The sequence below is a fragment of the Equus przewalskii genome, chromosome 11 (assembly GCF_037783145.1).
Source record: "Equus przewalskii isolate Varuska chromosome 11, EquPr2, whole genome shotgun sequence".
Classification (NCBI taxonomy): Eukaryota; Metazoa; Chordata; class Mammalia; order Perissodactyla; family Equidae; genus Equus; species Equus przewalskii.
Genome location: NC_091841.1, coordinates 1250960 through 1276714, shown reverse-complemented (window position 1 = coordinate 1276714; position 25755 = coordinate 1250960). Strand labels below are relative to the sequence as shown.

The following is a 25755-nucleotide window of genomic DNA, read 5'->3' as shown; positions in this document are numbered from 1 at the left end:
GCCGCTGTTGGGCTTGACCGTTGTTTAGGACTACACGGAAGGGTGAATGACCTGAAACAACCACAGACTAGAGAAGACAGCAGGAGGAACGTGGTGGACAGAACATGGGGCTGGGGTCCGTGGCGTCAGTTTCTCTGCCTATAAAATGGGTGTCGTGAGTTCAAGAAGCCGTACACAGGAAGTGCCTGGCATGTGCCAGCAGCATGGGGGCTCCAGAGACCGGTATCCGGTGGCAATAATAATCGCTGTTACTAACCCTTAGAGGCCTTGTGGTTGATAGAGCCTACAGGGAATCTGAGCTCACACAGCAGGTGCAGTCAGAGTTACGGGCGATGGAGGGTCTCAAATGGCCTGTTGATTCTGGAAATTAACCTTCCCTCTTCCACTTTTGCAGATGGAGAAGGTTTAGGAAAGGGACTCTTGGAGCTTGTATTTTTTAGAGATGAGGATGACGATGATTGCCATTGGTTACTGGGGGGCCCAGGAGAACATGTGGGTCCTGGCGGGCCCCGTGCTCCGTGGACCTCAGCTCTTTCCCCTGCAGAGAGAGGCCAGGGCTCACAGTCACTCCAAAGGCCTCTGAGAGTGCGAGCCGACGACAAACACAGAGGGCCGGTTTCTTATGATTTCTTTTTCCCTCCTTAAAGTCCCAAACAATCACCTGAGGCCTCAGTGACTCGGTTAAGGAAGGGTTTTGTTCAGAGCGTGGCGCAGGAACAGCCAGGTCCACGCACCGCCCGCTGAAGCAGGCGAGCCCGCGGGGCCCCGGCTGCCCTCCAGAGCAGTGATGTCTTCCCCGAGGGCTCCCACCAGGCGCGGGCCAGAGCGTCTCCTCCTCCCGGGGCCGAAGCTCCCGCAGAGCTTCCCGCTCGGTCGAATCCCCTCTCGTCCATCTGCAGCAGCAGGGCTGCAAAGCCCAGCTTCCACCCCAGGCCCGCTCCAGGCAAAGCCCCTGGAAGAAACGAGCCCACCGAGGCCCAGGGGCATGACGGGGTCTGTCTCCAAAGGCCTGAGCCCAGGGCGGGCGCTTGCTCTGCTCTCGAAGCAGCGGTGAGTCTGACCTGACTACCCTTCCTCAGGGTCAGGGTCTCCACCTATAAATGGGCATCTTTTTGCCAGCCCGCCTTCCTCCCAGCACAGACGATGATGGGCCAGGAAGAGAGTGTCCCGTAAGTTACCTGAAAATGGAACCAGCCCCAATAGAAGCAGCCCCAGTTAGAGTCAATGCTATCATCATCATCATCATCATGGCAGCCAGCATGCGCGGAGGGCTCGCTATGAGCCACACCCCATGCTGGAATCTCGATAGACGTTGTCTCAGGTAATCTTTCCAGTACCCTTTAAGACGAGTCCTAGTACCGAAGCCTTTTTAAAGGGGTGGCAACTGAAGCTTAGAGGTTAAAGGGGACAAGGTTAGAAGGTGACAGATCACCCTAGCGTGTCGAAATCCAGAGCTCTTAACCCCTTTCTCCCCTCATCCATTTCTTTCTTTCCTTTTTCATTCGTGCATTCATTCAACAAACATTTATTAACACCTACTTTGTGCCAGGCCCAGAGCTAGGCACTGTGGCTGCAGTGATAAGCACAACTTAGGTCTTGCCCTCCTGGAACAAGGGAAGGAGAGAGACATTAAACAAATAATCCCAATAATAAATATGTAACTGATAATCATGATGATATTACAGAGGAAAAGTGCAAGGTGCTTTGTGTGTAACGGAGGAAAGATCGCGTTAAATTAGGGACCAGGGAAGACTTCCTGAAGGAAGAGATATTTAAATTAGGCCTAAAGGATGAGCAGAAGTTAGCCAGGAAAAGAAGGAAGAAAAGGTTACAGGGAATGAATGGCAAGTGCAAAGGCCCAGTGGCAGGAACAAAAGGCTGGAAGGTTTAGCACTAGGTGGTTCAATAAAGTAGCCACTAGCCACATATGCCTATTAAATTTAATTAAAATTAAAGTTAAAATTCACCTCCTCAGCCACACTAGCCACGTTTCAAGTGCTCAATAGTCATAAGGAACTGGTAGCTACCATACTGGACTGCTCAGATTTCCATCCTCACGGAAAGTTCTCTTGGACAGCACGTTGGTAGAGCATCAGCAGGATCAGCGCAGGGAGGGGTGGGAGCCAAGTCCCCGAGCAAGGCAGGGGCAGGTCAGGGGCAGCTTTGTGGGCAGTGGGGTTTGCAGTTCATTCTGAGCAGGCTGGGAGGCACTGAGGCATGGCGACGATGGCTCCCGCTACCCTGCAAGAAGATCCCTGGGCTGCGTGTCTCAGAAAGGAGCCCAGCCAGGAATCTGCAGTCCAAGCGAGGAGGATGGCGGCCGGAAGCAGGAGACGGCACGGGGTGGAGAGAAGTTTCTGGAGGTCGAGGGGGCAAGGCAAGGGCTCCAAGCTGGCGTCCCTGGAGCACAGGTTCATGGAACAGCCCTCCATGGCTCGCGCTGCCCCAGGCTCTGCCCGGCGTGGGCCCTGCCCGGCCTGCCCCAAGAGGCACGCTTTCCAGACTGAACTCAGGCTTGAGGAGTCCGGTGAGAGCTCCTGAAAACCAGCGCCACAGGCTCTGCCGCCGGACAGCCTCCCCTGCCACAGCCAGGACCCCGCGGCCTTCCCGCTGGGCCCCGAGGCCCGTCTCTGGCTCCCCCACAGCCCTGACGACCACCCTTTCCCAAAACAGAACCCCTAATGCATATTTGATAGGCGCGAGGGCAGGCGGGAAGACGACAGGCTGGGGGTTCTACAACTGGCCTGTTCTAGGAAGGTGCAGGGCCTACGGTCACGGTGCCTGGGGCTCAGGTGATGTGTCACGGTCTCGGACACCCCCTGACCCGGAAAGGACATGTGCCATGCCTGGGTCCAAGCCTGGCCCCCTGGGACAAAGTGGCATCCCGGGGCTTTAAGCGATGTTCGGTCGGTCTCCGGCGAGGATTAGTGGCTCTCATTGCCATGGCGAAACGCTTGCTCTCTGGCAGGTGCGGTGCCCGCCGTGTATCCTGCACATGGTCACTCCTTTACTCCTCGGGGCAGCTCGCTCGCTAGTCCTGTGACCCTTGTCTGCCTCCGAGGAAACCGGAGGAGTGCTAACTTGCGAGTAGACGCAGAGCGGAGGTTCTAACTCGTTCTCTCCGAGTCTGTGCTCTTAGATGGGGTGCCATTCACTGCACGCACACACGCACACACACAGATGCACACACCCCCATACCCTTGTCTTCAGTCTGCTGCCCACTCAGCGGAGCCCTGAGGCCCAGGACTCCTCTGGGTCTGGGCCCAATTCCACAGCAATTCAGAGCGCAGGATGATTTTCGCCTTAGCACCTGCTGAAGGGCCCAGGCCCAGTAAGCTAGGAAACCATCAGCGCTGGCCCGGGTGAGGCCCCGGCCCCTCTGCACTTGTCTCTTCTCTCCCCGCTCTCCTCCCCCACCTCCACCGCAGAGATGCCGGTGAACAAAGCCTGCTGCGGGCCTGCGTTCACTGTTGGGCTCCCGCTGCCGCTGAGGCTGAGCTTTTCCACGCCCTCCGGGTGTGGGGTGCAGGCTCTGTGGCACCCTGAGTGTGGTGGGGACATGATAAGCTTGTCTGGGGAACTCTGCCACTCCAGCCCCATGTCAGCTTCTGGAGGACAGTTGACCGTGATTTCAATCAACGGCTGAGAATATACCTTTTGGCCACATTTAAACTGTCTCCAGTTTCAAGGCAACCAAACTTTCCAAAGCCCACAGGCAGCAGAGAGCCAGGACCGTGCACCCCCCAGCCCACATCAGGGACACATTCGAGATGGGGACAGTTGAGACAGGGAGAGTCCCCACCAGCCAGGCTAGGGCCTCCAGTCCAGTCGACCCGTGAGGACCTGCAAAGCCACCCCTGAGAACAAGAACAGACAAAACAGGATCATCTCCGGCAAGACCCCCAAGGAGGAGGTCCCAGTGTCCCCATAACCGCCTCACGCCCACCTCTCCTGTGTCCATCCTCTCAAGCCAAATGGCTTCACTGAAGCATGTGGAAGAAATCATAACAATTAGAAGGGTGACTTTTTCCTCCGTCTTCTTGCCATTTTGGCATTTCAGTGAAAGCTTGTTGTCTATCCATCACTTAACAATTCCCCTCTGTTTCTCTTGGCCGCTCCATTTGTCTTCTCTCTTCCTGAAAGACTACGTGAGAACAGTGACCAGTCTGCATGGCAGGAGACGCCGGGCGGCATGGCGTTCCATCAGACGGGGGCAGAGCTCTTTCTTGGCCCTGGTGGGTCAGCTGTCAGCCCGGCCCTCCTGCCTTCCCCTCCCTCCACCTGGCGGTGCCTCCGGATTCAGCCGATTTCCCCTGGGCTTCGTCTGTGGTTTGCGGGCACCGGCCTGTGTGGTGGGCCTGTTCTTTCACATCTGAGCAATTGCAGACTGTGACGTATGAGGGTGGAGAAGAGGCCTGGGGGCCTGAGCGTGAGGTGTGCGCTCACTCTGGTGACCAGCCCAGGGAGCGATGCCCTGTGGGCGTCAGAGCCGAGGCTCGGCCGTCAGCATGTTTGGACGCGATTTCAGCTCCACCGCGGGCCTGACGCTTGACCTGGCGCACGCCCCCCAAGCGCCCCCAGGCTCGCTCCTCTCCTGCTCTGCATAGCTCCTGGTCAGACAGCCTTCTCTGCTGTCTCTGGCTGAAACTGCAGCTTTGCTCGCCCCTTCGCGTCGCCTCCTCTCCTCCCACCCTGCTTCATTATTCCCCGTCGCATTCACCACCCACTGAAATGGCCCGTATTTGCGTGTTCGTTGGCTGTCCCTGCCCACCTGGCTGCAAGGCCCCCCGGGAGGAGAGACTAGACTCGTACATGCTGTACCCCCGTGCCTGGCACAGTGGGCACACTGCAGCTCAGCACTTGCGAATGAGGGAGCAAATGACCCGCAGTGGGCTGCCCAACCTCTCCATGCCTCCGTCTCCCGGTCAGTAGAATGGGGACAGCACCAATGAACATCACAAGGGCGGGTGACACTGAGTGAGCGCACAGCAATAGCAACCGCTCAACAAACTTAGCTAATTATTCCTCAGGCACCCAGGAATGCCTGCTGCGGAGGCGAGGCGCGGTAATGACAAAGCAGTGGCTGTGAATGTTAGCTTTGGAATGGAACTGCCCTGGGGCCGGAGTCCTGGCTCCACCACTCTGGATAAATTCGGAAACTCTCGGCTTCAATTTCCTCCTCAATAAAGTGGAAATAGCAGTAAGACCACACGGGGTCATTGCAGAGATTAAATGAGGTGCTGTCTGTGAAGCCCTTAACAAGTACTCAGTAAGTGCTCCATAAATATCAGCTAGTGAAAGAGACGAGATGGAGGAACCAGGAGCACACAGGTCCACAGGACAGAGAGGGACCTAACCCAGAGGGCCAGTTCAGAGAAGCCTTCCTGAAGAGGTTTTGTGAGAAGGAGAGTCAGCTGGGTGGAAGTGGGGAAGCTGCGCAAAGGCACTGAGGCAGGAGAAGCCTCGGCCCACTGGGATTGTCTGACCTAAGAGAAGAGAAAAACTGGGAGCAGTACGAGATGAGGCTGGAGGGCTGGGGGGCGGGGGTCAGTTTGTGAAAGGCGGGCCTAACATGGCAGCCTACATCCTGCAGACCACAGGGAACCACTGTGGGATGGATGTTAAGCAGGGCGTGACCGGACCCAATGGCACTGAGAGAGGCCACCCTGGGCAGCGGAGTGCACACAGGACGCCGTTCCTCCCCGCGGCATGTGCTTGTCTTTCACTCAGCAGAGAGAATACAGACCCAGACTGTAGTCGGGCTGCTTAGTGGTGCAGCGCGTACAGCACCCCAGGCACTCCAGAGTACTCCCTGAGCACCTCCTGTGTCAGGCACTGTGCCAGGTGCCGGGGGATACACACGTCCCTGCCCTCAGGGGATTAGACAGACGGTGAGCTAAACAAATAAATACATGACAGAGCATGTTCGATGGCGATCAGTGGTACAGCACAAAATAAAATAAGGGAAGTAGATGTGGAAAGCTGGTCGGGGTGAGTGTGTGCGACCCCAACGCAGGCAGTCAGAGAAGGGCTCGCCGGGAAGGTGACAGCAAAGACCGAGAGGAGGGCGGGACCCCAAGGTCTGCAAGAGCAGAGCCCCGGGCGAAGGGGAGCGCGTGCAGCCCACCCGACTGCCGAGTTCGAGTTTGAGGGAGCCAGCGTGGGCGAGGCCGGGGCTGGAGGGCGGGCGGGTCGGCACCGCCTCCCGGAGCATCGCCCCCCGCGGTGGTGCTGGTGCTGGCACCTTCTCACCCGCAGGGCCTGAGCCGCGCCGGCTTTCTGCTCTTCGTAAGCTCCCATCTCTTGGCTTTTCCTTGTGCCCCGTCCAGTCTGTTCTCCACACACTAGCCAGGGGGATCTTTTTAAAATGTGGATCTTGTCAAACTCCCAAGTCTTCGCTGTATGCTTTGAGGGAAATCCCGAGTCCTGCGCAGCCCGCAGGAAGGCCCCAGGCCACCTGCTTCCCCGCGTGCTCTCCGCCCTGGGCACGCCATGGGTGCTGGCCCCTCGCACGGCCTGCTCCTTCCCTCTGAGATGCTCCGTCCCACCCCGCACCGGCCCCTCGCCATTGTCTCAGCTAAGCCTGCTCTTCATGAGGCTTCCCGGCCACCCGGCCTACGAGGGGCTTTCTCCGCCTTCGTCCTCTGTCTCACGGCTTGCTTCCTTCGTCACACAACGCTGGGCCGTTTGTTTGTTTCCGTTGTGTTTCACCTTGCCCGTGAGTCCTCAGATCCCGCGGGAGCAGGACCCAGTCTGTCTGTGCACTCTTGTCTTCCCAGCACAGAGCCCAGAAGCCGGCAGAGCGTTGAACACAAACACTCCTTAAAGGCAAACCCCAGTCTTAGGCGGACTTGCCCGGCGCCTATAACTACCCTGGGCACCCAGCCCGGGAATTCTACCAAAAAGGGGTTCAGTTAACATTTGCTCACTTTGGTGTGATCAGAGGTCAGAATGTGGCCTCTCGATTCCTTTCTACTGCTGTAACTCATTCTGTTTCAGGTGCTGATTCCAACTGCTTGAAAACAAGTGGCATCAAAGGTCAGGACTGTCCCAGCCACAGTCGAGCAAGTAAGCGGGAGACACCACTGTCATTCCTAATTTCCTGAAAGGTTCATGAGACAAAGGAGTCTACTCTCATAAGCTTCAAAACTGAATGTTTGAGTGGACTCGTTGTTTCCCAAAGAATGTAGTAGAGAAACTGATGATTGCTTTTATAAGCGTAATCAAAATGCGATGTATTTCTTTTTACTTGGAAATGGTCTTGTAAGAGCTAAAGTGAGGCAGTGAAGGCATTTTCTCACCATGCTGACTTTCTGAATAAGAGTCTGTTTCTCCTAGTCTACTGGGGGTCCTGCTCGCTGAAGAGCTCAGGAACTATTGTGCAGACACCTCACAAGACGGCTACTCTGTTAGCCTTTCCCGGCACTGAGACAGGTCCAACCGGGGCAGAACCACGCCTGCCAAGCAAGGCTCTAAGCACGTGATGAGTACTGAGTCAGAATCCCCTAACCCCTGCTGTGAGGGGGCACTCTTAGTAACCCATTTGACTCCATAGATAACGGTTACAGAGCTAGCAAGAGGAGAATTCAGGACCCAAACCCAGGCTGTTGGACTTCAGAACTAGTCTTAACACCATAGAATGGAACAAGAGAAATGCCAGCTTTTCATGAAAAACATAACTGTAGGGTTGCTCCCCCCGCCCTGACAGTTGTGGCTGTGGGCTCCGAGCACAACCCCTGCTGCCTGCCTGAAAGAAGGAGAAGGTCATTTGACACTCATTTCGTTAATTCCGTGAGAATTAGTCCATAGCTCCTGAGAGCGAGGAAGCTCCGTGAGCCACGGTGGTGTTAGTCAGGGGAAATTTGGCGTCTCTGTATCTGTGTTATGTACTCGCTTTACTAGAAACACACATTTCACAGCTCGGTAAGGTTCCAAGGGGAGCACCTGGTCATAACTCTGGGAAATAACCCTTTAAAGCAGTAATTCTCAGGGATTCATAAGAAGTTGTGCAACTCTCCTCTTAAAATTAAAAAAAAAAGAAATTAAATAATTTTTTTTCCTTCTCCAAAGGCCTCCAAAGTTCTCATCTATGGGAATTTGTGCGAGACCTGCTTCTATCTCCTGAAGAAAACTGTGGCATTCTCGAATGGGAAGATAGGGAGCAAGGTATTTTTCGGGTCGTTAAATCAGAAGCCCTGGCAAAGATGTGGGGACAGAGGAAGAAAAACGACAGAATGACGTACGAAAAGCTGAGCAGAGCCCTGCGGTGAGTTGCAGCGTGGACCCTTCAGGTGGAGTCGCACAAAAGGGCCAGCGGTAGAAACTGACCTATCTTTGCAGCTTTTCACTCGATAATGGAAAGGTTATGAGACAACATGCTGGTTCTTAGTCACAGAGGGGATTATGGCTTGTAAATTGACACGCCGCCCTTTCCATTCTTGGCGGTGTCCCCGGGATCGCTCCGAACCCAGGCCACGTCACACACACACACACAGAACACGCTTTGAACTGACTGTGGTGAGGTGCCGTCTCCAAGCTGTCTGGGAAAGGCTGCAGTGTAAGTTGGTATCGGGGTGTGAAAATACCAGGGTAACCAGAGACCAGCCTTGTCACCTGAGAGGAATGAGGAGAGGGTTTGTACTCTGCTGTTTTCCCAGGGTGCAAACCCTCCCCCTTTCTCTTCTGCTATCCTTCACAGGTACTACTACAAAACGGGGATTCTGGAGCGGGTCGACCGGAGGTTAGTGTACAAGTTTGGAAAGAATGCACACGGGTGGCAGGAGGACAAGCTATGATCTGCTCCGTCATCAAGCTCGTTTTATGGATTTCTGTCCTTTAAAACAATCAAATTGCAATAGACATTTGAAAGTCTTTGTTGTTTTTTTTTAAAACCTGTAATACATGCTGATAAAGTTTCCCCACATCTCAGCTTACATTTGGATCCAGAGTTGCTGTTATCTGCTTGGGGCGGTGGCAGCAACCCTTCAGAAGTTCTTTTTCTTCCACCTGAGGGAGGAGGGGATGACCTTTTGTGGTTCCTTGAGCAAACGTTACTTCCCTAATAAGAGCTGCAGACCCACAGCAGCCGGTGCCACTGGTGCTGCCCAGAGAAGAAGGCTCCAGGTCTGCCCTCGGAGACTCATCCGCTGCTCCCGTCCCAAAGGCTCGAAAGTTTTCACGTATTTAACTTCGGCAGCTCACAAAGGAAGAAAAAGTGATAGTTTGTAATTCATAGAGTGGGAGGGGGTGAGACATGAGTAAGACAACTGTAGATTTCAAATTAAGGTTAAATTCCATAGAAAAGTCTCTTAATTAGTAAAAGAGACAAGCCCTCAAGGTGGGACATAGCTGGATTTAGCATCGGTTAATAGTAAATTTCTTCACCGGAACCTGTTTTTGGCCGCTCAGCAAAACTCCCACCGCCATCCTTCTAGAGTAACACACTTGAAATTAGGCACACTACTAACTCTTGCTGAGGTCATCCCCATCTTCTCCTACTGGTGGGGGGGCCTCAGGTATGCAGAGTTAGTCGACAGACACTCCCCTCACTTTCCAAATCACCAAAGTTTCTATGACTCAAGCCGTCAACACAATAAAATCGTAATTTATTGATTCTTTCTGTGGCCAAGATATGAAACCTTTGAAGAACTGGAAATGTCCTGACAACTCTGTAAAGGCCAATTAAATTATGAGTCTCTTTTGTTTTGTCTTCCTACCTGATGTGTACTCAAGCTCTAAAACACATATTTCCTTGACAAAAATAGCGGCAGTGAATTACACCAGTAAAGCTCATGGGTAAAGCCTGCACGGACATTTCCCATCCGTCACTGGTAGGGAGCCTTGCACGGCCTGGAGTCAGTGGACTGCCCCTGGGACGTCCGCTTCCCCAGAGCAAGAAGCCCCGTGAGACAGGCGCTGAACCGCCACACAGGCTGAGCACCCCCGTGCCGAGAGCCTAACTCCAAAAGTAACTTGTTTTTAAAAATGTGAATTACTGTAAACTAATCTATTTTTGGATTCGTGTGTTTTCCAGGCAGATATAGTTTGTAAACTATGTGAATAAAATATTTAATGTGTTAAACTGTCTCTGTATTGTTAAATTCAGCCAAGTGCTAACAACCTGTAAATCCTTTGATGACCTTCCATTTCCTAGCATTTAGGAGATGCGGAGTTTTAAAGAGCCTCAAAAGAAGCAAGAAATCTATGGAATGATGCTACCCACCACCTTTGCAGCGTAAGACAGCAGTGCCCTCTCAGAATGGAGCGCATGGGCCCCCGGGGCCCCACAGATACGTTTCTCTTTGGGGCACACACAAAAAATCATTTATTGTGCTTGTTGTTTTGAGGTTTTGTTTTGTTTCTTACTCTAAATTAGTTGCCTTATTTAAAAATCAGGGTGCTGGCTTGGTGGCGTAGTGATCAAGTTCACGTGCTCTGCCTTGGCGGCCTGGGTTCTCTGGTTTGGATCCTGGGTGCAGACCTACACACCACTCCTTAGGCCATGCTGTGGCAGAGTCCCACATACAAGATTGTTCAGGAACAATCTTCCTCACCAAACAAAAAGAAATCAGAGATACAGAAAACCCCAGATTTCCAGCTTCTTTTAAGAAACCAGATCTGGTAACACCAGTCTCTCAGTGCCTGGAGGTGAGCAGAAGCTGCCCCTAAGGGCAGAGATTTGGTCACCACGGGTATGTGGGTCGTCAGCGCCCAGTCCACTTTGTTCTTGCACTGCCATTTTCTTCATACTTTCAGAATGCTTGCATATTTTGGATCTTGGACCCCTGTGCTGGCCATCTGCAGCAGTGAGTACCATGTCAGCAGGCTGGATCCAAGCCCATAGTCTGGCTGGAAGAAGAGATTGTCCAGGAGATTGGAAACGACCTGGCAGGAGGGGAACTGGCAGCTTGAAGGCAAAGAGCTTGGCCTTGAAGGAGAAGCAGAGCCCGGAAGCTCAGGGGGACAGCAGGGACTGAGGGCACGGGACCGAGGAGTGACATGGCACCCACTAAGAGACGCTGCCTCCAACTCCACAGGGGCAGCAAGCAAGTCAGAGAGGAAAAAACAAATCCTTCTGCGACTCAAGAAGTTTTCCGTTTTTAAAACTGTTAAACCAGCGTCTTCTTCGTGTGAGTTTCCTAGGCCTGCCCAGGACAAATCACCACGCTTGGTGGCTCAAAAAGACGGAAACGCATTCTCTCACAGTTCCCGAGGCCGGAGGTCTGAGGTCGAGGTGTCGGCAGAGCCGCGCTCCCTCCACGGGCTCCAGGGAAGAACTCCTCCTGCCTCCTCCAGCCCCTGGGGGCTCCAGGTGTTTCCTAGCTTGTGGCTGTAGCATTCCGGTCGGCACCTCCATCTTCATGGCCTGCCCCTCCTGCTCCCTTCTGTCTCTTAGGAGGACACTTACTGGATTTACGGCCCAACTGGATAATCCAGGATGATTTCATCTCGAGATCCTTAAATTAATGACACCTGCAAAGACTTTTTTTCCAAATAAGGTCACCTTCACAGGGCCCAGAGATGAGGATGTGGACACCTAAGGGTGTGGGGCCGTCACTCAACCCGCCACACTCTCTGAAATGTGAGTGTTACTCTAGTGTACAGCTGCATGACACAGTTCATTCAAGACCAGAAAATACAACGGACTGTTTAAAATACCACACTTGAAACAAACGATACCAAAGCAAAACAACGAACAATAAAAACAGACGACGTCAAATTCCCTTATCAAATAGCGAAATGAGGGAATAAGCATCTGCTTCATAAAAAGGAGCACAATGGAACTTTCTATAGCAAACTTTCGGTATGCTAATATGGGATTGTTAAAATTCTCAAAAATTCAAAAGTATGCAGGACTTTTCAAGTTCACGTCTACTAGCCGTCCATGAGGCTCTTTGGAAACGTTGAGACTGTGTCACCCCTCTGAGTAAACCCTCCGAAGCTTTCCTGCTATTTGCAGACTAAAGACAACCCAGCCCTTCTCACGCTTTCGAGGCCCTGGAATCCTGCCCCACCTCCCCTTCCGCCACCTCCTCTTCCTCCGCCTGGCCATGTCTCTAAAAGCTCTGATAAGATTTGCAAGCCTTCAGTTTGGCTTCTCAGATCATTTCAGTGGAACTCTGCCGTTTGCCTTTTGGTGACACTGTGAACTAAGACACAAAGAGATGGCCCAAGCAGCTTGCCTGTTGCTTTCCTCTCAGAGAAGCAAGCGTTAGGAAGTTCTTAAAACTCATTTCCTTAGCAGAGATTGCAAAGTGGAGCAATGACCGTTTATCAGGGAAAGAAAAAAATCAATGTGTTTTTAAACCAAAATTCTGACATTGAATTTGAAGGTGATCCTGCAAGCCCAGACCAAGGCCTCCTTTCAGAACAGCAAGTAGCAGACTTTAAAATACCCAGACCCGAACTTCAGAATGTGCCAGAGGGAAGGAAGGCGAGGCTGTGAGAAACGAAAATGTGCCTGTAAAAAACACACAGACAAGTGTTCACAGTGGCGATATTCACAATAGTCAAAAGGTGGAACCCACCCAAATGTCCACCAACTGAAGAATGGATAAATAAAACACAGCATACTCATACAATGGACTGTCACTAGGCAATAAAAGGAAATGAAGGACTGATACACACTGCAACGTGTGAGGACCTTGACAACACAGCGCGCCATTCCACTCCAGCGGAGTGTGCACAGCAGGCACGCCTACACACAGAGAGCAGATTCACGATGGCTCACAGTTGGGGCAGGATTCAGTTGGTGGAAATGGTGCTCATGGGTACAGAGGTTTTTGTGGGGGTGACAGAAATGTTTTAAAATTGATTGTGGTGATAGTTACACAATTCTGTGCGTATACTAAAAACAATTGAATCGTACACTTTAAATGGTGAGTTCTATAGTATGTAAATTATATCTCAGAAAAGCTGTTCTTTTTTAAAGAAAGTGCCAGTGATCAACTGTGTCACACCCCCCTGAGAGGCCGCATCAGAAAAGGAATGAGGATGGACCATTGGGGTTTTTTCTGTGTGGTAAACAACACAAAATTCAGCATTTTAACCATTTTTAACTCTACAGTTCAGTGGCATTAAATACATTCATGCTTTTGTGCAACCATCACCCCCATCCATCTCCAGGACTTTCTTATCTTCCCAAACTGAAATTCTTGCAACCATTAAATAATAATTCCCCATTTTCCCCTTCACAGCCCCTGGCAGCCACTATTCTGCTTTCTGTGTCTATAAATTTGCCTGTTCTAGGCACCTCATGTAAATGGAATCAGACCGTATTTGTCCTCCTGTGTCTGACGAACCCCACTTAGCATAATGTCTTCAAGGTTCATCCATGTTGCAGCACATGTCAGAATTCCTTCCTTTATTTTTCACTTTTTTTTCCTTAAAGATTGGCCCTAAGCTAACATCTGTTGCCAATCTTCTTTTTTCTTCCCTTCTTCTTCTCCCCAATGCCCCCCAGTACATAGTTGTATATCCTAGTTGTGAGTGCCTCTGGTTGTGGCATGTGGGACACCACCTCAGCGTGGCCTCATGAGCGACACCATGTCAGCACCCAGGATTTGAACCCACGAAACCCCAGACCACTGAAGCAGAGCTCACGAACTTAACCACTTGGCCATGGGGCCGGCCCTTCCTTCCTTTTTAAGGCCAAATGATACTCCATTGTGTGGGTAGACCACGTTTTGTTTGTCCATTCATCTGTCAGTGGACACCGGTTGTTTCCACCCTTGGCCATTGTGAAGAGTGCTGTGAACATGGGGGGACACACATCTCTTCGGGTCCCTGCTTTCACTTCTGCTTGATATTTTCCTAGATGTGGGATTGCTGGATGGTACCGTCGGACTTTAGTGGCGTGAAAGTCATTGGTGACCTTGGCAAGGACGGCCTGATTGGAGTAGGTTCCAGAAAGCACAGAAGACCATGGGGATAGCACGGAAAGGCAACTCTTTAAGATCTTTTTCAATAAAGGGGGCAATAACAAGAGAGGCTTACGAGAAGAGAGGAGTTGAGGACACTTGGAACAGCAGGTTTGCATGCTGAAAGGAAAGGTGCAGAGACAGGGAAGGACTGGCGATGCAGAGGGGCCAGGGATAATCCCAGAGCAGGCAGGAGCCCGTGGGGTCAGCGCACATGGGGGCGACTGACCTTCAGTATGAGCAGAGCTCATCTCTCAACAGGAAGGAAAAGTGAGCACACAGACGTTGATGCTGGCAAGTTGGAGGGTTTGGGCGGAGGAGAAGATAACGAAGTTATCCTATCCAGGAGCTGAGAGGGAAGGGGAGAGACGAGGAGGAGAGTTTACGGAGGGAGAAAAGAAAGACAGATTTCCAGGCAGTGCTGAGGGCCCACTTGAGGTTTGGGGTCACATTTTTAAAAGCCCAGCCAGAGGGTTGTATTTCACTCCAGCCGTGTCATTTCCGGTGCAGGCAGTGCGTCCTTCACCAAGGCCGGGTTCTGGAGTAATTATTTTCAACTACATAAAATCTGAACAGAGTAGAAGGGAAGTACGGACAGGAAGAGGGTGATGACCAGTGAAAAAGAGGAGGGTCAATGAACTGAAGGTTCTAGAAATGTTGAGGAACTGATGGGAGGGGAAGTCTACGGTAAATCAGATTACCGTTCTGGTCTAGTCAGACACACACACAGTCACCTCCACAGTGGAGGACACTGCCTCACCCTTGGACTTTGGGCTTAGCCATGTGACTTGCTTTGGCCAATGAAATATTAGCGGGCATGATGAACAAAGGCTTGGGACAGACCTGTGCAATTGGGGTAGCACTCTTGCGATCCCAATTTCCTGAGAAAGGAAAAATAATAGGTTTCCTTTTCTTGCATTCTTGCACTTCACTATGGGCTAGCCATCACCATGGGTCCCAGAAGGATGAGAGACATGGCACAGAGCCACACCAGCCAATCGCCCCAGCTGAGCCCAAACTAGGTCAGCCACTCCTTAGCCAACTTGGACACATGAGTGACATGCGATCACTGTTTTAAGCCACTGAGTTTTGAGGTGGTTTGTTACAAGCAAAAGCTGACCAAGATAGGATCCTAGGGGCATTTAGCTGGAAAGATGTGGTGGTCAAGGTCAAATATACTTAATAATCATCACCCAACCCTGGGGAGATAAGAACAATTATTGGTCCCATAGAGAGAAAGGAACTAATACTCAGGGGGTGAAGCAACTTGCTCAAATGTCCACAGGTAGGAAGTGGCAAAGCTTGGATGCGAATCTAGGTGCGTCTGGTTCTAAAGCCACTATAACATGCCTCCCCAATTTTATCCTACTTACCAATTTGGCTCAGGAACTCTTAGGACATATCTTAATGTCACCTTGAAGGAATATATTAGATAGTACCTCCCAGGAAGTAAAACCCAACTGGGGGAAGTTGACCTCAACAATATTTATCTTTGACAATTACAATTACAGGTCTCCAGAGCAAAACTGGAGACACTTCCGTGTATCAGATTTTTACATACAGGAAACATGTTAGATACCTGTGATTTTTTTTTTTTTTTGAGGAAGATTAGCCCTGAGCTAATTGCTGCCAATCCTCCTCCTTTTGCTGAGGAAGACTGGCCCTGTGCTAACATCCGTGCCTGTCTTCCTCTCCTTTATATGTGGGATGCCTCCCACAGCATGGCTTGACAAGCGGTGCCATGTCCACACCCAGGATCCGAACCAGCGAACCCAAGTCTGCCAAAGTGGAACGTGCACACTTAACCACTGTGCCACCGGGCTGGCCCCGATACATGTGATTTTAACTACACTTATTTTTAGACTACAGAATAGAACAAAGCCGCAAATTATCTCAAAAACTCTTTGTTTTTACATCCAATATTCAAAAAATAAACCCCTTCTCATTGTCATATTTTACTAATTTGTATGAGTTTATCTTATATATTGAATACATAAAGAGATATAACTATAGTAAAGTTACTATATTGAAAGTATTCATCACTGGGTACAAATGAATAAATTTATTTTCTGTATCTACAAATATAAGTTTCCAAGCACACTCAAATATAGGAGGAATTCAGGAAAGAGAGTTTGACAGGAGAATAAAGAGGTTTGAGCTAAAAGATCAAGAGTTTGTGTCTATAAGTGGTCCTACGGTTTCTGGAAGCCCAAAATCTCAGGGAATTCCTGAGAGTGAGGACAAACAGGTATTGAAGATCTAGATGAAGGGAATAAGGATTTCCAAGGAAAATATGTTTTCATTGGTATTCAGAATTCACTGTGAAATTGTTCCATGTGATTTTCAAGCATGATAGGCAAATATGGGTTTAAAAAAAGAAAACAGCTTAAAGTTCTGAGGTCTTATTTTAAAAATTCATAATCAGATAAGGAAGTGAGCTGATGAACAAGAGATCTAAGCATTTTCACAGTTGGGAAGTCTGCTATTCTCCCAGCGCAATCAAAGGTCTGTCCCCAGTATCTCCGACAGCTCTGTCTAAAAGGCTGTTCGTTTAACCAAGAACGTAGTATCCTCACGATACTGGCATTTTCTATTTTAAGGGTAAGCCTCTGATAACAGGTGATATTCAGATTAAGAGTCTGGTGGTGTTACCGGCTATAAACATAGGTTCTTTACCTGCCACATAAGAGGGGCCAAATAAAAACTGGAACGCCAGCTTACGGGAAGGAAAGAGTTTTTATTTTGGGTGATGTCAGCCAGGAGACAAGAATGGCCCCTCAAATTTGTCTCATATTGTCTCATCATCTCCCTGAAAGCTGGGAGGCGAGGGGTTTTAAAGGTTTGTGAGAAATGTGGCTGCTTGCAGAGAGGGGGGATAAGGAATTCCATAGGTTTCTGTCCTTGGTTGTCTGTCTCTGTGGATCCCATGCCAGAAAGCTCTGCGAAGCTGTGGTTTCTTGATATTCTCTGGACATCAATTTCCTTGTAATAAACTTCAAGGACCTGTGATTAGTCAGAACTTCAGTGTGAGCCCAGCTGAGCCCACGTGGGCTTTAACAACGTGTACCTTCTATTTGGTTGTAAAGCTCAGGGAGTCAAAGGTTAAAGAGACAGACATTTACATATGAGTGCTTTTGGTTTTAACCCCGTGATGGAAGGGAACTGATATCAGTGGGACATTCCAGGTTATACATGGAGCCAAAAGGAATCAAACATCATTCTTTTATTCTTATGTACAGATTATTTTATTGTAAAAATGTAAGCAATCACAAATCAGTCTGTTGCAAAATCAGTGCTGTATTAGCATAAATGTAATTCCAAGATTTTTTAAAAATCTCATCAGTTCCAAACAGGAATAAGCATTAAGACATGATGGTGCTGAAGTCATTTTCAAGAGACACCAATGCATTGAGTGTGTTTTTCATATAAGGAACTTAGAAAATTTAAAATTTCTAAACGAATTATCTTTATCTTTTCTTCTTATATAATTACAGCCATATTTCTATATAATAGGCTATGAGATGATACGTAAACATAGTAATTTCACCAGAATTGTTTCTTATCAAATAAGATCATATTTTTGCTAAAAACTTTCATTCCAGTCATTTTAAGTGAATAATTCAAGCAACTGTCAAAAGCAAATACATGTTTCTTTTAAATGACGGCTAGGGCCTAACCTTCATTTTCCCCAAGGGAAACAGCATTAAAGATCATTATTACATTATTTGCTGTAGAGACGTGGATTATCATTTAAAGACATGAGCTTGCATTTGCGCATCTAACACAGAGAATCTTCCTTCCAGTGCTGAGCGGGCTGCGTGTGGGAACACCTGCGTTGCTCCCCAGGTGGGGAGCAGCTTGGTGCAGGACCAGGGCCCCTGGCCCTCACAGATTAGCTTTTTCCGTCGCAGACAAGTGGGACCCAGACTGCACAAAGGTGTGAATCGCGTTCTGTTGGAAAAGAACAAGACCAGCGTGTTAATGAACTCACTCAGCGGCAGCAACTCGGCATTCATCTTAGCTTTAATTTGTGCTCAAATGAAAATAATAACAATTCAGAATCCATTCACCTTAAACTAGTTTAAATTGTCCAGAGCTAAAATGAACAGCGTGTGTTCTGCAGGTGAATTCTTTACATCTCGAGGGCGTTTCTGAACAGCTGCTTAAGAAATGGGATAGTTGTCCCTGAGGAGGATCACGAAAGGAAAGCAAACTCTGCCTCGTCTAACCCAGGACACACCTCCTCTGTCACAGCCATCCGCGGCTGCTCCAGACTCACCTTAGGTTTCTCAGCATTGTATTTGTCCAAAAGAGCCTGGACGCGGGCCCCGTAGTCAGGATGGACATCACTGAAGTTCTTGACCTGAAACCAAGTGAAAATAATGTAAGCACACCCCAGCCCCCTACGAGGCGAGGGCCCCGCGTCTGTCCCCGGGTTTGCTCTACAGGCGAGAGAGGATGCTCCCACGGGAGGCAGAACCACACAGCGAGTGGAAGAGCAACACGGGGTAAGACCGGGGCCCCGATGAAAACCTGACATATACTGGCTGAGCAACCTCCAATAAGTCATTCATCTGAGCTTCGGTGTCCACTCCCCATAAAATGAGAGAAATAATTGAGCCTACCCCATAGAATATTGTGAGAAAAGCACATATGAGGTGAGCTCCATTCACTGCATGTAAAGAGCTGACCCCAGAGTGACTCAACAAGGTCTAGAGATTTGTACTAAGAAACAGGCCCAGACGCTACCCGAATTCAGAGTGCGGTGTACAAAGACGCTGGCCCTGCTGGGCAGCTCCACACACTCAGCAGGAATTCCTGACCGTGGCTGATGCCGAGCAGACCGCGGGAGGAGGTGGGGCATCGTGAACCCCCACAGCGCTCACAGCTCCAGCATACGTGAGAGAACACGCCAAGGGTCTAAGCCAAGTTCTGCCACCTCCGAGCTGTCTGACTCATTCTCATCAGTGAGATGAGAGGAAACCTGCCCCGTCTATTTCACAGAGCAAGTGTCAGGCTCTCTGCTGGGGTGAGCAATAGGAAACAGTGCCGTGGGGATTTAAAGGATTATTTTTCACACCACACACATGGAAGACAGTTATAGATACAGAACGTTGGCTCCAGAGAAAGTGCCCAGCCTGCTGGTACTTGTCTCTAAGCCTTGGGACACATGGCAGACAGCTGTTATCCTAGGTACCCCTTTGAACAGAGATGCGGCAACCAAGAGACAAGGAAATAGCAGGTTCCCTAACTCACCCGAAGTCTGCCCCTGTGGCAGGCCAGGAGACCAGGCTTCACATGGCACAACGAGCTGCCACCAGAAACACCCTGGCACCTTAGCTCCAAAGTTCAGCCTGACTTTTGGAAGCAGCTCAGTTCTCACCCCAGAAAATGTGCGAGTTTCTAGTTGCTTCTGAAGGAGGGTCAGGTGTCATGACCTCCAGTGGTTAGGCATGCTTCAAACCACAACAATGTAATCTGTATTTCTTATCTCCTAAAGTCTAAGCAAAATCGTGGCAGGACCCACATTTTGATATTGGACATGGTTCTCCTGCACAGACCTTGGCTGTAGTCAAATTAAACAGCCTAGGAGAGAGTTCACCCTGAACTCAACTAATTTATGACACATTGGACAAAGAGCTAAGGGTCACTGTATATGCTAAAGTCATCGGAAACAAATCCTGGACAGAAAGTATCAGAGGTTGATTGGGGATTAGCACTAATTTTTTTTAAGTCCACGTAGCTCAAGTGAAATAGAAATGCACCTTCTCATTTCCAAGGTTCTCTCACCCAGCTGCACTCTCGCCTCCTGCCGGCAGAGGTCCCCTTCAGCTCACAAAGCCCCACTCACCGCTTTCTTCTGGATGAAAAGCTGCGCGTCCTTCAGATGGCCGGCAATGTTCTGGCACAGGCGCTTCCTGTGCTCTTCATCCAGCACGTGCAAGTAGAAGGCGCGCACCTGCTCGTTGAAAACAGAGAGCATCCAGCTTATCACCAGCAGAACTCACCCACATGCCACTTTGGCAATGAAAAAGCGAGATTTCTTACTGGCATGAGAGTGAAAAACTTTTTAGAACTCGAAAATAATTTAAAATTAGAGTTGAAACTGTCATTTGTGTTGAGTTCCCCACTTTCCATTTTATTTAAAGCAAAACAGGAAGAATTCGGTTGCTGATAGTAGCTCATAACCGCTTTGTAATAACGTCCTTTGTAGTCACTGCTTATAAATATCTTACAAATAGAAGGCAGGACAGCCTACAATTAAAACTCCCACCACACCTTAATATACCGACAACTCCAGAATGCGCAAACTGTTATCGGATGTAAACTGGGCCCACTACAACCTTTGTTCAGTTCACCCAGAGCCACAGAAGAAAGACACTCGAATTCATTAATATATGTCCTCAGTTATTCGGAAGCCAGGATTCCTGGAGAAGACAGATGTTAATAGCGATTTTGCTAATTTTACCTCTGAATGATTTTACCTTTAAATCAATCTCACTAGGCTATCCACAGACTAAAATGAAAGATAGGAGCTTAGAATCAGGCATGTGAGTCCTATCAGCCGCTGCTCACTTCTGAAATCAGCCGTTTCTAGATTACAGCTATAATTTAATCTAACATTTCATTCACTCATTCAACAAGTACTTCTTTATTGAGCACCTCAGTGTACCAGGCACTGTTCTATGTACTGTCCTATTAATGTTTATAAAGCCCCCAAATATCCAAAGAATGAAATTCATAAAATAGAGATATTCATAGCTTTTCTAAGTAAATTAGCAAATATCAGACTATATTAACCTTTTTTAAAAACTTTTGAGCACAGTTTAAATCTGATACCAATGTTTAAAAGTCAGACTTTCCACATTAACACAGTGCAATCAGAGCACTGCATTATGGGGATTTCCTCAGATCTACCTGCAACGTACTAGCCTTCTCTTCAGCTGTATCCAACATAGTGTTTAAACATCCACTGAGCCACTATATCTGCTGGATTTTTATTTCACAGATTGTCTGCTGCATTTTTATTTCAAAGATTGTTTTTGTTTCTAGATATTTCCATTTGGTTCTTTTTCAAATCTATCGGTTTTTGTTTTCTCACATCCTATTCTTGTCTTAGAGATAATATTCCTTTCTGTATGTCTTTGAATGCTGTGTACACGCTTATTTTAAAGCCCCTTCTGGATTATTCTATCCTGTGTATGACTCTTCCATCTAATGCATGTGCAGTTTCTCAGGGCACTGGACTCCCTTGTATGTATTGTAATTTTGCCCTGTGGCCCATCTCCCACAGGAGTTATCCTCTGCAGAATTACCACGTGTCCGAGCTGTGACAGTGTCATACATGGTGGTCCTTTTGGTCATCTCTGCAGAGGCCTAACAGAGCTCACTGATTCACTTGTTTCTCGGTTCAGGGCTTCCATGTGGTCTTAAGTGGAACAAGAATGCAGGGACGTCACCCGAGCACAGCACAGGAGAGGGGCCCCCAATTTCTCAGGATTGATTACTCCCATCTACAGTCCACATGCTTTCAAGCTGCATCCTTGGCCTGGTGGGTAGCTTTCCCAAGGGAGAGCTGGTTCCTGGTTCTCATCATTACGACTGGAGCTCACGTCTCGCTTCTGCAACATGTGAAGCCTTTTAAACCCATTTACTAAATTCCTAATCTAAGTTGTAGCATTTGCCAGTTCAGCATATCCATTCAACTCTTCTGTCATAAATTAAACTTCTCTTAGTAAATTCTCCATGCCGTCATCTATTTTCTTGAAAATATTAATCACAGTTGTTTTAAGATCTTTATCTGACAATTCCCTTATCTGGATCTCTAACAGGTTTGTTTCTATTAGGAGGGGTTTTTCCCCTCATGGTTTTCAGTCATAAAGTCTTATGTGTTAAGTATGCCTGATAACTTATTATTAAATGCTGGACATCTGAATATGAAAAAATATAGAGATAATTTGAGACTCTATTTTCCTCCAAAGATTTACGTTTGCTTCTGCTAGACAGTTAAGATAGAGGGAGATCGCCTTAATCCAGGTGATCTGAGGCTGAGCTGATGCAAAACCGTGTCTCAGTTTTTGCAGGGAAAGTTTACTGCAGGTTAGCCCTTATTCCTAGGCGTGGCCCTTCCGGGATTCCAACTCAATGCTTAGGATGCTAACTAAAGGCCACCTCCTTAGCAGGCCCTGAACTCCAATTTTTATCCCTCCAGACCCAGAAACATGCTATAAACTCTGCTCAGCATCTTGGCCAATGCTTACAAGGTAATAATCACCTCATGAGGAAAGGACACCAAACGTCAAGCTCACATCTCTGCACTTCTTTTCTGTCCAAGACGTCGGCCCTGCACATACTTGCTGCCTTATTAGCTCTCCAGCCTTCAAACAAGGCTCTCTGTAGTTTATCTAGATTTCCAGTCTTCTCCGAGAGGACAGGGCTGATACAAGCTGGCCGGCCATAAGCCAGAAGTGGAAGTCCCAGTTAACTGTTTTAAGAGTATAAATCTGGACCTTCTTACTTATTTTCCAGGTCACTCTTACAGTTACTGGATAGTGCTATGAACCTATAAGCAGTATCATGACTGCTTAAAAACATGAGTTCTTTACAGTGATAAGAAAATCAATAAAATAAGAATGATCAAACAAATTTTAAATTTCAATGTGTAAGCAATAGCCTCATTATCTAAGTTAAATTTTGCAGAGGATGTATTAGCTAGTTTAACACCAGAATAACCTCATGCAGGCACAATTCTTTGAGAGGCAGAGATTGGATTCTAACATACTTGTACCACCAGGAATAATGCAGTTACTATGAAAGGCTTCCAGGATGTTTAATCTCATCTAAATATGGTTTACATCCTACAATAATTTCCTTTTTATAGACACAAATATACATATACACACGCGTGCCTTTCAAATAAAGATCTCTCCACAGTGAATTAATTCACGTATTTAAGTCTATTTTACTTGGAAGCCACATTTACAAGTTGAGGCACTAGAAATAGGTCCCATTCTAGTGTGAGTACTAAGCTTAACACCAACTACCCAAGCAGACCTCCAGGACGACGACACTTTTTAGCTTTATTCTTCTCTTGCGTGTGGACTGGACACATTAACGAGGTGGCTGCCCCTCAAAGTTAAAGGGCCTCTTTCACTGCATCCATCTACTGACAGACAGCCCTCAGGCAGCCTCGGGTGACTGGAAAGAGGGTGGCACTTGACCCGGGGCAGTTCACTATAGGCCGGCCAAAGGCCAAGGATGCAACCAAGAGTGACAAGATTAGTCAAATCAATCCGATTTCCTCTCTCCAGAATCTCATACAGAAGTGTTGAGAGAAAGAGAGAAAAATGGTCCAAAAAAAAAAAAAAAGAGTAATACATGGAGAAAAAAGCCATAAAGAAGAGTTAGCCATGGTCATAGTAAAGCCACAGCAAAGTTCAAACAGAAGCTATGAGGCAAAGAGGAGAAAAACAGGAGGACATGGTAAGGATAAGCAGTTGGGACTGGAAAGCAGAAGCCGGCAGGCGGAGGGGGGGTCACATAGATAATGCGCCCTGTAAGGAAAGAGCTGCTCCGAATGGAGGTCTGGCCCTTTAAATCCGGGCTCTCCTGCCCAGATTCTTAGATTGGGCTGTACGTAAGCTCCATTTGCCCATTTCTTAGATTTCTATGAGCTCACTGCTTCCCCAGCGGTCCCCACCTGTATCCCGTCTACAAACTTCGAGGGAACAGAGACGAGCCTCCAGACCCTGCACTGAAAGAGCACAGTAACACAACTCCATCGACTAAGGGGACTGACTGATGACCAGAGACGTCTTCCCTGAATTCCATTTAAGACATATTAGACACTTTAAAAGGGGAAAATATGCAGACGTGGACAAGGAGCATGATCAAGCCACTCCCAGGGCAGACAGAGAAGCCATTACCTGAGTGACGTTGTCCTCGTTGGCACTGTTGAAACGCTGCACGTCTGGAGAGCACTGGCTTTTACGTTCCAGGGCAGAAGGCTGTTGCTCCGGAGCACTGAAGCTATTGGGGTAGTAATTCGGAGCGCCACCTTTACAGGAAAACCACAAGGATTTACTCAGGGAGATGAAAAACGAAGCAAGTCTGCAGTCAATGTGATATGAAATAAATTCAAGTGGCGAGTATATATATATGTATATGCACATGTCTATACACACATGTATACACACACATACACGTACATGCCACGAGCATATTATTTTTAAGGTCCGAGATTTAGCTACAGGCAGGCCACAGCTTCTTAGAGAATGCTGCCATCTCCCAAAGGCTCCCATGGGCTGTCTCACTCCGAGTGTTAATGAGGACATTTCAAACTCCCTTTGAATACTTCAACTGACTTCATCTCTAAAATCTTCTGATGCTTCCCAGTACAAATATATTTATACAGGTTTGATTTGGCCCCCATGGAAGATGAGACCCAAAGACATGTCTCAAAGTTGAGGGTTTTATTGGGCTTGGGCTCAATTCAAACAATGAGTCACAGAACCCACGGGAGCAGTAGAGTCCCAGCTGCGCCCCTTCCAGCTACAGACACATCGACTGAGCCCTGAGGTGCTAACGGGCTGCTGCCAGGGCCCACGGCCGTCAGGGGTCCATCTGAGCTCTGGGTTTTTGTCTGTGCCATTCCAGCACATACTACATCTGCGTTACAGTGCTCTGCTTTGCTATTCCTTAAAGGTTTTTAAGATTCTTGAGGTATCTTTCCTTTACTGACCATCACTTTATGCAATTCTAGCTTGACTTCCACTTCCCTCCACGGATAAATAAAAAAGGATTTTTAAAATTTGATATTTCTAGTATGTCAGCTCTCATTTATCTGGACTATGAGAACAAATGACAAATACAATCAAAACATTTTTTATGACTTTTGGAATAAATTATGAGGCTTTTTTTTTTTCATGTTGGCATATTTATTTTTCTAACTATAACTCTGCTTTGGCTGATATTAGCAGAGCTTGAATTATCTGAGCACACTCTGCCGAAACAGAAGGAGTGGCCTGGGAACATATTAAGGGGTTTGAACAAACTGGTCTGGGGCTGCAGCTTGACCCAGCTCACTGCCAGAAGAGGTTATCCAGAGTGGATAACCAAGAGGCACATACGTAGCACACGGATCAGAGCACCAAGTGCATGTAGGGAGAGTGAGGACACCACACTATCATGGGGCCCAATGTTTAGCCCAAGAAATTCATTCTAGGTCAGCCACATCTATATGAAAAGCTAGGTGCTCCCACAAACGGCCACCACAGTGGTTTTCTGAGTTAAGAATAAGCTCTTTGAAATGTGCCTATCTGAGGAATTTTTAAATTCTCTTTCCAAACAAGCTCTGACCTTTGCTCAAAGAGGGAGCTGTCCGCAAGTCACTGACTACTGGAAATAATGAAGCCTGTTTATCGAACTCCAAGGGCACAGTCCAAATGCTCTACTTTGTCTTTTGGGTTTTTTTTTTTTGCTGAGGAAGATTCACCCTGAGCTAACATCCATGCCAATCTTCCTCTGTTTTTAGCGTGTGGGCCACCAGCACAGCATGGCTGCTAACAGTGTGGTCTAAGTCCACGCCTAGAACGGAACCCGGGCCGCCAACGCAGAACACACGGCCCTAAACCACCAGCCCCCCGCAGCTGGCCCCCAAATACTCTGCTTATAAAACTAGGCAAAGGTGCGTTTTAAAATACATCCTTAAGTAGTTTTTTCATGTATATGTCACTACAGTGAGAAACAAGAATGGCAAACAGGAAGCAATTACTTATTAATAAAGTTTCAAAATACACTGGAACCTGATACAGCCAGTCCCGGTAACAGAAGGACT

At 48.3% G+C, this 25755-nt stretch overlaps 2 protein-coding genes across 10 annotated transcripts in view; one reads left to right on the top strand and one right to left on the bottom strand.

Moving 5' to 3' along the window:
- ELF5 (E74 like ETS transcription factor 5) overlaps nt 1–10081 on the top strand; it is a 42688-nt gene extending 32607 nt beyond the window's left edge. For all 7 annotated transcript variants that reach the window (XM_070564663.1, XM_008536089.2, XM_070564668.1 and 4 more), the window contains 3 exons: nt 7000–7068; nt 8071–8266; nt 8699–10081. In XM_070564663.1, the coding sequence (XP_070420764.1) occupies nt 7000–7068; nt 8071–8266; nt 8699–8795 (362 nt within the window). In that variant the 3' untranslated portion in view covers nt 8796–10081. The remainder of the gene's footprint in view (nt 1–6999; nt 7069–8070; nt 8267–8698) is intronic.
- Nucleotides 10082–17140: 7059 nt separating this feature from the next.
- Nucleotides 17141–25755, bottom strand: part of CAT (catalase) — a 58645-nt gene continuing 50030 nt past the window's right edge. For all 3 annotated transcript variants that reach the window (XM_070564661.1, XM_070564660.1, XM_070564662.1), the window contains 4 exons: nt 23846–23976; nt 19771–19878; nt 18199–18282; nt 17141–17870 (listed from right to left, as the gene is read on the bottom strand). In XM_070564661.1, coding sequence (XP_070420762.1) covers nt 17805–17870; nt 18199–18282; nt 19771–19878; nt 23846–23976 — 389 coding nt within the window. In that variant the 3' untranslated portion in view covers nt 17141–17804. The remainder of the gene's footprint in view (nt 17871–18198; nt 18283–19770; nt 19879–23845; nt 23977–25755) is intronic.